This window comes from Ciona robusta, chromosome 14, assembly GCF_009617815.1.
Source record: "Ciona robusta chromosome 14, ASM961781v2".
In the NCBI taxonomy this organism is placed as follows: domain Eukaryota; kingdom Metazoa; phylum Chordata; class Ascidiacea; order Phlebobranchia; family Cionidae; genus Ciona; species Ciona robusta.
In genome coordinates this window covers 1,317,170-1,328,858 of record NC_143248.1, presented here as the reverse complement: position 1 = coordinate 1,328,858, position 11,689 = coordinate 1,317,170, and the positions used below count along the sequence as shown (strand labels likewise).

Below are 11,689 nucleotides of genomic sequence, written 5' to 3'. Positions count from 1 at the left end.
CTATCGTTACGCCATGTGAAATAACTTGTCTCATTAATTCGTTTTTTTTTACACCACTGTTGAACAAAACTGCGTTTAGATAAATTCTTATACGTTCTGGCTGGATGAAAAAACGTCACTGTAACCTATGCTGCGGTTACAACGCCCGCTTCCAACCAAGAGTTTACACGTTCGAGGCTCGACGCTGCTACTTGTGTGGGCAAAATACACACATGACGAAAAAATAAAATTTCCACAAAGTTACATACGCGGTAAATAGTAAGCGAACAGAAGGTGTAACAAACAGAACCACGTGTTATAAGGACTGTCTAGGTTGCTGGGATAAATAAGTTACACTTTTAGCTTGATATTCCATTCATTGCACATCACTTAAACACTTTGAAGACAAACAACTGAGTACCAAGTGAAATAGTTAGAAAACTAAAAACATACTTTACACCAGATGAAATAATATATAGTAGGGTGGGGGAAGATGGAACATCTTTTTATATTATTTTCTCGTCCCATTTGGCAGTAAACAAAGAACATTCAAAGAAATATAAAACCGTATCCCCACGACTCCCATATAGACCGTCATTAATTGTTTAAAACCTGATCAGAATATTGGATATTATTTGCTAAAAGTGTCCTATCTTCCCCCACCCTGCTATACACAATATAACAACACACAGAAAAGTGGGCAAAAACTAGCATCACCAAAATAACAAATTTTCCGCAAGAACATACAAGTAAACTCACATACAATACTGGTTTCAAAATAGGTAGATACAGAAACAAGAATATAATGCTTTGATGTTATATGTTTGTATCTGCTATTACAATGCTACTTGTAGATATATAAATGCTATATAAGGTTAAATATGCCGGCACTTGGAAAGTTAAAGGAATGAATGCAGAAATAGGAATGTAGAAATATCATAACTGATACTTTTAACGCAAATAGCTAAAATCGAGAAAGGTTCTTTAGATGTTACTATGGTAGCAGCAATATTAGATCACTAATGCAAGCGTGCATGCCTACTTTGGTAAAAAATAATTGCCATTTAAAATAGATGTTTCTGAGCTATCAGTTAAAAAGTGACTGTTAAAAAAGCCCTTATCAATTGGCAAGAAAGCATTGAAAATCCTATGCCAAACACTAACTAACTAAAATGGAAATACAAAATTCGAAAATATCCTACCATATACAAAATTTGGAGATGCTAAAAAATTCTGACCTCAAAAACTGGGCTTGTTTTTGGAAAATCAAATTAACTTGAATTGTCTAAAGATAGTTTTGCCGATGGCACATATTTTAAAACAGCCTCAACAGTTTGGTTGAACTCGTCCCTTATTCTGCTGAATTCCATGACGTTTTCAGGCTCAGATTTCATCCAAAACTTGTCAAATTCAAACATCAGATAACCTGCAGTGAACAAGTATAGCATGATTACTATGAGTTTTTAACATAACTAATATAGTAGTGTGGGGGAAGACGGGACACCTTTAGTACATAATATCCAAATATCCTGATCGTGTTTTAAACAATCAACAACGGTCTAAGGAAGTGACAGTCCTAAGGATATGGTTTTATAATTCTTTGAATGTTCTTTGTGTCCTATCTTTTCCACCAAATAAATTCATTTTTGGCACACAAAACAGTTGGTTTAGTTATTGTTACTGCATTCTCCTTTAAATAGCAGTTATACATAATTTATAAGCATAATGAGCAGGTATGAAATAAAACCTTTTTTTTAACGGCAAAAATAGACAAAACTTGACATTATGCATGAAGAAATTCAACTTAAATGGCAAACTTTCATTACTGAATGTTATTTTATTCCCTCTTTTTAAAAAGTTATAACTATTGTTTAGGATATTTTATTTACAAAATTGTAATACCCTTTAAAGAGTATATTCTTAATCTTATTTTAGTCAGTACTGGGCAAATTAGTGGGGAAATTTATAAAGGTTTGGTTCTTAACCATTCATAATTTGTGGCACTTTCTTTTGCAAGTTTAGTAAACATTAGAAACAATATGTTAGAGAAAAAAAATCAATAAAATAACAAAAGTGTAAGTGTGGATAAAATAAATATTTGTACAGTAATACGCCTATAGTAACAAACTGGCAATTTAATAACAAATAGTTACTCACTGAAAACCTCGTTGAAATGGTTAACGTTTGGTCTGCCATGTACAGTGTTAAAAAAGTGGGTTCGAAGTAAGCCAGACGACATGAATTCATAAGCCATACTAGTCAAGTTTATTCCTACGATGGCGTATGAATACCTATGGAAAATTGAATGTGATATAATAGTGTCACAGATTATGTATTTCTAAGCAATTAGGAACTATGCAGGCATGAAAAATGTTTGGCCGAAAAATTAATCCAAGTTTGGATAACAGTTCACAAGATCGAAGCTATATTGGATTTTCATTATTTAGTTAAAACAGCTCCTGAATTTAGATTTTGAAATGTGATTTATGTTTTGCATTTTATTAAAAAATATTTATTAAGTTATTGTTCTGTTTCAGTTATTATTGAAAAAATGCTGCTTGTTGCCTGGTAAAATATAAAGTTGTTTTACAGACTTGAATTTTGTCTGTTACATTTTTGTAACACCAGATCCTTACTGTATTTCTTACACAAGAACTGTTCAACTCTATGAGCACCAAATCAGGGTCAGATTCGTGAATTTATTTCATTTTAAATTCTTCTACTTACCCATACTGAGGGTGGTGTGAATGTAACAAAGTTTTTCGAGCAAGTTCATTATGAACCTCAGCAAAATACACCAAGTTTTTCAACCCTAACATTCCCATACCACGAAAATCAGTCTTGGGATCCGTACCCTAAATACAAATCAATTCAATTCAAATTGAAATAAAACTTAAACTTACCTGATGAATTTGCTAACTGGTACCAACAAATGTTACAAAATTTCAATGTTTAAAATATGACACTTATTTATCCCCGCGTGCTGGGTATCGACAGTGGTTATATGACATGGCTTCTGGCTTGTCCATTTTACACACTTTGTGTCTACTTATAAGTGTAGAAAATACATCATTTTTTTTTACCTGAAACCCAATCTCCCCCCACTGGCGAGACACTCTTTCTTTCAAAGCATTTTCAGGTTGTAAAAGATTCCATAACTAAAATATTAGCATTAATAAAATATTTTAACCAAGCTATTAGACCTTGTAACAAGCCTTTAAAGTTTAGAAATACCCGAATATAAATTACTGTTAGCAATCAAAATTTAATAATAAGTATTCAGTTATCAGTACACATCATCAATTATCCCTCCTATTGTTTGTTGACGTACCATATTTTGTAAATTATACGATTTAATCACAGGATGTGATAAGAAATTTCAAAACAACATTTTTCATAATATAACTCCACTCCGCATAAAAATACTTAAATTATACACCGTTATATCCATTTTTTAAATTTTTGGTAAAGTTGCATGTGTAAACTTTTAAGTTTTAATACTACTGGTACTGTTGTTATGGTTACACTGCTTGCCATTCAACCATAGGATAGGGTGGTTTTCAATTTTTCAATATAAAAAAGATAGGGGGGGGGGGTTCAATTTACTAAAACATTTTTTAACAGTGCCTCAACCCCAACCCTCCTTGCTGCGCTACTGCCTCCTATTTAGTCATTTACTAAACCATAATTCACCTTTAATAACAAGGCTTCATGATCCCCATTACAGGAATTATAAGTTTCAACCCTTAGTTCTTCGATTGTGCAAAACAAACTATCATATCCATGTATTTGCTCCAAGCAAACTTTCATACAGGAAATAAACCTAAGAAATAAGATTTTGGTTTAATTAAAAATTCATAGTTTTTCAAATTGTAAAGGTAGCTGTACACAGTATCCGTAATTCGTGTGCTGCACAGCCACCTTAATGCAACCAGTGGTTTATTACAGCTGGCCTCCCATTTTTTTGCTTGCAACCATTTTTTTCAAGAAATTTTCTGTGACCGTGTATGGTTGATACTGATAGTTAGTGGTATACTGGTATATATATTATGTAGTACTATACTACAGTACTTTCTTTATGTAAAATTGGTAGACTATACTTTGGCAACCCCTACAGTTTGTTTCCCTACAGTTTGGAAAGTTTTCCATGGTTTTTGTTCATATGATGAAGTCACTTTTGTTCATATTAAAAAAATAAGGTGCTCATTAATAGATAATGGGGCTTCAGCCTAAATCCCTGTTCCCTCAGCCTGCCTCAATCCCTTTATATACCTTACATTATATAGAAGGTGCCATTTATTAAGACAAAAATTTTATATCTCAATAGATAGGCTTAACTAGATTAGAGGATTCCGAATGGTTCTAAAAAGTACTGGAGCACATTCAAAAACAGGATACAAATTTAAATGTAATATATATATATATATACAACATATCATACACTTAACAACTGTTTATGATTATTTATTATTTTAAAATTAATGGTCCAAACCAAAACTGCTGATTAGTATTTGTTAATCTAAATAAATGGTCTACCTGGAATTTGCATCAAAGGAAATATTCTTGAGGCTGATAATCTGTTGTATTGCTGCATCTATATCTTCAGGTTCAACTTCAATCATTTGACGAATTTCAGAGAATTTTGATCTTTGCAAACTTTCCTCTGCAAGTAGAAGCAAAATAAATACAAATATAGTAGGACCGAGGAAGATCTTGTTATTCTATTTTCTTGTCCGTTTTGGTAGTAAACAAAGAGCATTCAAAGAATAAAAATGTATTATCACGACTCCCACAGACTATTTTTTTTTAAAACACAATCACGATATTTGGAACTTTGTTATTACATGCTACAGGTCATTCCCCCACCCTACTATAAAGTAGATCTCCAAATGGCAAACGCAGAAGTTTTCTAAACGAAGTACAGGACTTTTTGTACGGGGAGGGGCATGAACAGGACTGCCCATGGCCTTGTTTGTATAATAGGCAGATTACTACAGACTGGTAACAAAATCTGTTACAGCATATCTTGGTTATTTAAATATTTGGGCCACAGACGTTAGGTGTTTAATAAAATGGTGCAAGAACATTTTAGTACCACTGGTGTACGGACTTTGTAAACATTTTAAAGCATATTGGATATAAAAATATAATTTTTTTCAAATTTTAATGTTAAATAACTTGTCAAAACCAGCAGTTAGCCAGTTACTGTCAGAATTAAAACATGTATGAAAAGAAAATCATGCTATTTTTAGTTTGATACAAAAGTTAGGCAACAACAAGACAAATACAATGCAATGCTGCCACTGCAATATTATTTTACTCACCAATTTTCACAGTACAAACACCAGACTTATATTTCTGTGTGATTCGCTGCAATTCACAAGTTCCCGTCACAAGTCTCAAAATCCACTTTATAAAACAACGCAGCAATGTTATTTTATAAAGAAGGTCAATTAAATTAATACTAGCTTGCGTCTGGACAGGCATACGTCTCGTTTTTCTCCCAGTACTAGTAGCATGTTCAGGCATTATTTTTCGGTTGGAAATTCTAACTTTTCCTGCAAGAAAAGCAACATTTGCAAAGAAAGAAACAAAACTATAAATATTGGATATTGCAAAAGGTAGAAGGGAGAGAAAACAAGCACCGTTGATCATTTGATCGGTATGTAGCCTATGCAAATTTAAGAAAACAGATTGAATTTTAATTATATACATGGTAACATAAATTATTTTGAACCAATAGGGGGTAACGATAAATATGTCACCTTTTTTTAAAATAATAAATAAAATTTCTATGGAAATTTTCTTTGTATTTATAAGATCTTTAAGAGTAACACAATGTTAATAAGAATATAGTAGGGTAGGAATTTTCTCGTTTCATTTTTTGGTAAACAAAGAACATTCAAAGAATTACAAAACCTTATCCTTACGACTTGCATAGAGCGTTGTTATTGTTTAATTTAAAACACATTTTTTTTTAGCAGTATGTTAATACTGCTAAATGTGACCTGCCTTCCCCCACTCTACTATATAACAGAATTGGCAACCTTTTCAAAAACTCAACAGCCAAATAATGAAGATTAGAAGTTCTATTGCACAATGAGCACTTAATTCATCTGAACTTTAAACAAACAAATAAATAAGATGATGCAATGCACTAAAGAAAGTTGAATAAATCTGGCGCCCAATCTAATCCCGAGGCAGCAACAACAACAGCACCAACTGCGCCACTAACTGCGATAACAGCTGTACGTGCAGTATTCCAGTAGTTCTTTTTCGGAGAACTTGAAACAACTTCCTTTTCCTTGGGCAGTTTGTCCTCTGGATAAATACCAAGCCTACGTAGCACTGTATCAGGTGTTTCGTGCCGAGCTACTAAAGCATAGTCGCAAAAGGTTGAAATTGCTAGGTTGTTTTTGTAGAATTCAGCAGCTTCTCTTGCCAAGTGTGAAGGTGGAAATAAGATAAATGCATCTGAAGACTTTCTGATTAACTCTTCAAGTGGTAGATTTGGTTTTCGGGCAGATTGTGTAAGGATTTGATAAACCCTTGACATTTCACATTCCCCCGCCATAATGTCTTCAGAACTTTGCAAAACAATTTGAGCAGCAAAGTAAATTGGCATAAGTGGGTGACAAGATAGAAAAAAATCATACAAACGCTCGATTTCATCCTGGGTATGAAGAACGTAACTATACCAGGTAATAAGCCAACTGATTGCAAAAGTTGTACCTACTTCTGATTTAGTGATGTATTTTACCAGCTCTGAATCAGACTTATCAAGTATTGGGATTAAATAATTAAGAATATGAGTTGTACTGCTCATGGTAGGATCCATAAAATCTCTTAGGTGATGTGTGGATAATCGTTCTACAAGTTTGAATGATAACTGTGGCCCACATGCTAGGAGGAAGGTAACACAAATATCATGGTAGCCTTGGTAATAGTTTAGCTCAGGGTGCAGAGTTAAAACACTGAGAATTAAATCTGTAAGTTGGTCTTGTAATTCAGATACCTCCTCGTCAGAAATACCGGCCGGAAATCTTTTCATGGAACGATTTACATCTAAGACGACTTGTTGAAACTCTGGGTGTTGTCGGATGTTTTCCGGAGCTTTTATCTCCTGATTTACAGTGTTAAGTAAGTAGGGCCATACTTGGGCACGAAGCTCACTGGTGAGTAAACCTTCTGGAGCAATGGCTAGTTTGCGGAGCTGCACTATATCCACTGGAATTTGATCGAGTGCTTTCAATATTTCAGCTCGCTTGGATCGGTGTTTTCCTTTCGTTACATTCCTACTCATTTCAATTTTACTAAAATGAACTCATATTTTTGACAGAAGCACAGGAACAGTTGAGATATACCAGCTAAATATAAATCTGAAAAATGTTATGTTTTCTAGATTGACAATTTACTTTACAAGTCATATAGGCATACATAAACTGTTAGTCTGTTTAATAAAGTTAGTAAAAAATACATGCTGGCACCACAAGTTACAGGCTTACATAATAAATTTAAACTTGTTCCCATTAAAAGTAAATATGATTTCTAATTGTTTTTTTTTAAATATGGTAAATAAGAGATACTAATAGCATGTTGGTAAAGCAAAAACCAACAATATAAGATCCCAATTGAACAGTATGTGGAAGTTAACATTAATGGTAAGAATGTGAATTGACTGGTAAGAAATGGATGTATCAACAAACAATACATTTCATTCACTGCAAGACCATAAACATATAAAGTTTCAAAGTGGTTCAGCATAGGTAAGCGAAAATATGATTTTGGGATATCAGAAAATACATTAGAAAATGCAGAGTATGTATACACACAGTATAATAAAAGCAGGCAAATTTTGATCATGGTTTCAAATGGTGTAAATATTAAGGGAAATAAAGAGTAATGGCCAACTGTTTGTAAAAGAAGAAAAACTTTGGCGTCTTGCCGTGTACCATGTAATGATAATAATGTGGCGGGTAAAATTGACATAAGGATCGCTTTTTCATGGACATGCCACCCAAATATGAATGAGGTTAAAGAACAGAGTACAATGCTTCTTAGGAATTGGTTAAATGACGCCGTTTTTGTAAAATAAGGCTGAGACCATATGTTTAAAAGGTTTGGGAGCATTGCCAAGAAAGTAAACAGGAATGTTTCAAGTGGGGAAACATGGGGTAGAACTGCATGTTCTATTTCTTGCACTAAACCACTGGTGGCAGAACTTGTTATATTGGGTGATAGAATGTGAAGCTTTTTACCCACAATTTGTAAAGCAATGTCGGCAGCATTGTACAAGGCCCAGAAGTTGGGCGCCCAATATGCATGAGTTAAACCACGTTTAAACGGGAATAAACGAGAAATAACCTGTTGTATTTGATTATAAAAAGGATTAATCGACATTGAAAATATCACAACTACTATTGAAGCCAGGGTAACGAGGTTTGGGGACTTTATTGTCAGAAATGCTAGAAACCCATTTTCGAGTTTGTTAGTACAGTAGTTCCTGAGAAAGAACACACCATAAACTGGGGCTATGTAAAGAAAAATATGCTTGAAGTTCAGCAGAATGGCAAACCACATTGCAGAAAGTGGATAATTTTCATCCATTAGGTAGGCAAAGGAAAGAAACAGGAATCCAAATAGCATGCCATTGTATTGGAAATGAATATGATCTACTATAATTAAGCCACAGTTAAAAACAGATATTATAATAAAAACACCAGCTTTTTGTGGGCTAGATAAATGCGCTGGCAAACGTTTATCTAATTTTTGCAAAATAGTTGCACAACGATAACAAGCATAAATAAAAATAGCATCAGTAGCTATTACACTGCATCTTTGGAACCAAACCGTTCCAATGCTTTTGTAGCTCTCTTTTGAAATAGTCACCATTTTTGGATCAATGAAAACTGCAATTTGAGAAAGCGTCCATTCAAACCATGCAAAAAATGGGGGGTAGTCCAATGTCCATTCTGAAGTATTCTCAAAATACCACTCTTTATATGGTAGGCTATACGTAATTGCCAGCCAATTGCGATGGACTTCAAAATCCGTTGACGTGTATGCAGGAACCAGTAACAGTTTTAATAAAGTTACGATAACAGTGGAAGCAATCGCGCACCATTTTAAACTTATTTCAACTGCCATCTTAAAAATATAATTAGCAATACAGATAGGCATAGTAAATTGGAGGGAGATGGGACACCGTTAGTTCATTATATCCAAATACCCTGATCGTGTTTTAAACGAATACCAACGGTTTAATGGGATACGTAAGACAGTAAGAATATGGTTTTATCATTTAAATTTTTTTAATGTTCTTTGTCTACTACCAAATGGTAACGAGAATATACAACGAAAAGGTGTCCTATTTTTCTCCCCACCGTACTTTACTGAATTCTATTTCAGAGTTTTATACAAGTTTGTGTCTCATTGCCTGATTTACAAAACTGACAACAACAACTCCTGCGAATACTATGCAGATTAGATAAGCTCTAGTGGCGAGTATTTATTGTACACCTTATCGTAAGGTGGCGGTATAGATGTTTAAATAAAAACTCGTTCTGTATTTAAAACCTAAATAGATAGAAAATAAAGTGCACATAAAATGTGCAAATATGGTTTTTATTAATTTACAATTCTTGTTTTTAGTCATGTCTGATTTTACCTAAGGAGAATAATAGCCTCGCTAAATACTGCACTAACTTTCTAGAACAGAAGAATATAAAGCGCAATCCACACTTTTGTATTGAATTATGTCTGTTATGAAGAATATACACTTTAATAGAAATTGGATTAGTTAAATCCATATACAGGTTTTGATTGTCGTTTAACCAAACCGAGTACTTTTACCAGAAAGGGCCTTTTAATTAAAACTTAACGCGTGAGAGGTTTGTCTTATCTTTGCGAGACTTATGTAGACAATACAAAACAAAATTTATTTCGTAATTATTTATTTTCGGTATTCACTTAAAATGAGCAGATACTGATGCATTCGTAACTAAACGAAAAAACTTTAGGTGTAATCTCGAAATGTTGGATGCATAAAGTACTCGCGATTCAGCACACGAATGCTTACTCTTGGTCCAACAAGTCCATCAACTCAGCGTCGATTTCATCGGCTGCAATTAAGGGTGATTTTACGATTCTTAATAAATCAATCTGTGTATAATTTAAACATCTTAAAAGTTCTATTTACCCAAAGCCATACGCTCTTGCTCGTTCCATTTGGTCCATGGCTTCCACTTGTTCTTTGTAGAGTCAACAATTGGTTGAACAATACTGGGAAGAACTTCCTTGACCAATTTGCCTCCAGCACGAACAAGCCCACGGAATCTTGCCTCTGAAGGAAGGGTGGCGAAGCCGAGCATGACTGCAATTACGAACACTGCTTTGATATTCATCTCCAGTTTTGAAACCAATCTCTGTGATTAAAAGTTTGGAGTTTACAAAAAAAAATAGTACTGTCGGTGTACACCAGTTGCAAAGTGTTTGGTACAAATTGTCTTCTATATTACAGTATAGCGGTGTATTGCTTATTTTAGTAAAGACCTGTTGCAAAATTTCTGGTCGAATCCGCATAAGTTGGATTGGTTACATACGCAGACGAGTTTTGATTGACGTTTGAACAAACCGATTGCTTTTTCTAGAAAACCCCGTCTAATTAAAACTAAACGCGAGAGGTTTGTCTTATCCGGTCTATCTAGCGGCAATAATCACATCTTCTTTACACACAAAAAGTCTACAGCGTATGCGTATAACGTGGTAAGCAGTCTTTAGATCAAATTAGTTTCACCGATTGCAAAATCTACGCGAATAATAGCGTATTGCTTTTTAACAATAGTTTTTTTGTGTTATGAAATATAAAACCCGCATATCCATACGTGTGTATATATTTACTGTGCTTTCCAACTATCAGCATCTCTCTTACGCAGCCATATATTTTCAAAATGTTAGATTTGTTTAATTGTTTCGCCACTCAAAGACCTTTATATTGGAGGTCTTCACATCAGCAACATAAACATCTAAGCAATGCTGGTTTACCGCTTACCAAAACATTTAACACCACATAAAGCATATAATTTCAATCCAAAAAAAATCTGAAACTTTCCATATATCATATGTCAGTAACAGCAAACGGGCAAAGGTATTTTTATTGTGGTTAAGTAAAGTGAGTTTATAGTTTCAATTATTGCCTAGAGCCCTAGACGCTTCGTGTGAAAAAATATAATTTCATGCCAACAAACGGTTGTTAGAAAATTTATTTTATTCTAAGTCAACAGCGCCGCTATAGATTTTGTTTAATGTTTTCATACAAAAATTCTGTTTACATGCGGATTTAAAATGCGGATTGCGAAATTGTTATTAACTGTTACCGCAGCGTCTATAGCTAGGCTGTTAATGCATAGGTTCTAATAAATTGTTATTAAACCAATCTGATTGCTTCTTCTCGAAAGCACCGGCAGTTTAACGTGAAACGCTGGTGATTTCTGAATTGGCCTGTCAATCAAAAAGAACTGCTTGTTACGCAGGCATTCGTTTGCGAAATTATGAACATTTTAGTCTTAAATATTATTAGCTCGTAAATATGATATAGTATAGGGTTTGGGATTGCAGACAATTTTTTAATATATTTTTCTCCAGACATTATTTGCTTAAGGGGCCCCTTCTTACCCCACCCTATACTATATAACGGAAAAGTTCTATATAG

General features: G+C 33.9%; 4 protein-coding genes across 5 annotated transcripts; all 4 read right to left on the bottom strand.

The window, feature by feature from the left end:
• Positions 1-336: 336 nt before the first annotated feature.
• On the bottom strand, positions 337-6,095 carry LOC149724774 (ELMO domain-containing protein 2-like). Of its 2 annotated transcripts, XM_089892089.1 has the most exons (7): positions 5,304-6,095; positions 4,516-4,642; positions 3,673-3,802; positions 3,063-3,137; positions 2,707-2,834; positions 2,137-2,270; positions 337-1,405 (listed from the first exon to the last, which is right to left on the bottom strand). In XM_089892089.1, exons 1-7 carry the CDS (start codon positions 5,692-5,694, stop codon positions 1,251-1,253), a joined length of 1,140 nt encoding a protein of 379 aa, XP_089748215.1. In that variant the 5' UTR covers positions 5,695-6,095; the 3' UTR covers positions 337-1,250. The 2 variants fall into 2 exon arrangements, with proteins under 2 accessions (XP_089748215.1, XP_089748216.1); XM_089892090.1 differs by lacking the exon at positions 3,063-3,137.
• Positions 5,533-7,282, bottom strand: LOC149724773 (TBC1 domain family member 20-like). The gene has a single exon (XM_089892088.1). It carries the CDS (start codon positions 7,280-7,282, stop codon positions 6,137-6,139), a length of 1,146 nt encoding a protein of 381 aa, XP_089748214.1. The 3' UTR covers positions 5,533-6,136.
• Positions 7,283-7,357: 75 nt separating this feature from the next.
• On the bottom strand, positions 7,358-9,436 carry LOC149724772 (dolichyl pyrophosphate Glc1Man9GlcNAc2 alpha-1,3-glucosyltransferase-like). The gene has a single exon (XM_089892063.1). The coding sequence runs from the start codon at positions 9,157-9,159 to the stop codon at positions 7,528-7,530; it is 1,632 nt and encodes a 543-aa protein (XP_089748189.1). The 5' UTR covers positions 9,160-9,436; the 3' UTR covers positions 7,358-7,527.
• A 479-nt stretch (positions 9,437-9,915) lies between these two features.
• On the bottom strand, positions 9,916-10,402 carry LOC149724771 (uncharacterized). The gene is made up of 2 exons (XM_089892127.1): positions 10,178-10,402; positions 9,916-10,100 (listed from the first exon to the last, which is right to left on the bottom strand). Exons 1-2 carry the CDS (start codon positions 10,380-10,382, stop codon positions 10,054-10,056), a joined length of 252 nt encoding a protein of 83 aa, XP_089748253.1. The 5' UTR covers positions 10,383-10,402; the 3' UTR covers positions 9,916-10,053.
• Between the last annotated feature and the right edge of the window lie 1,287 nt (positions 10,403-11,689).

Bases quoted from the DNA above. Each gene is read 5' to 3' on its own strand.
- LOC149724774 (XM_089892089.1), bottom strand. From the start codon at position 5,694: ATGTATATAATTAAAATTCAATCTGTTTTCTTAAATTTGCATAGGCTA. The intron at 3,138-3,672 runs GTGAATTATGGT...CTAATATTTTAG, and splicing joins ATGAAGCCTTGTTATTAAAG to TTATGGAATCTTTTACAACC. The intron at 2,835-3,062 runs GTAAAAAAAAAT...ATTTGTATTTAG, and splicing joins GGGGGGAGATTGGGTTTCAG to GGTACGGATCCCAAGACTGA.
- LOC149724773 (XM_089892088.1), bottom strand. From the start codon at position 7,282: ATGAGTAGGAATGTAACGAAAGGAAAACACCGATCCAAGCGAGCTGAA.
- LOC149724772 (XM_089892063.1), bottom strand. From the start codon at position 9,159: ATGCCTATCTGTATTGCTAATTATATTTTTAAGATGGCAGTTGAAATA.
- LOC149724771 (XM_089892127.1), bottom strand. From the start codon at position 10,382: ATGAATATCAAAGCAGTGTTCGTAATTGCAGTCATGCTCGGCTTCGCC. The intron at 10,101-10,177 runs GTAAATAGAACT...CCTTAATTGCAG, and splicing joins GCAAGAGCGTATGGCTTTGG to CCGATGAAATCGACGCTGAG.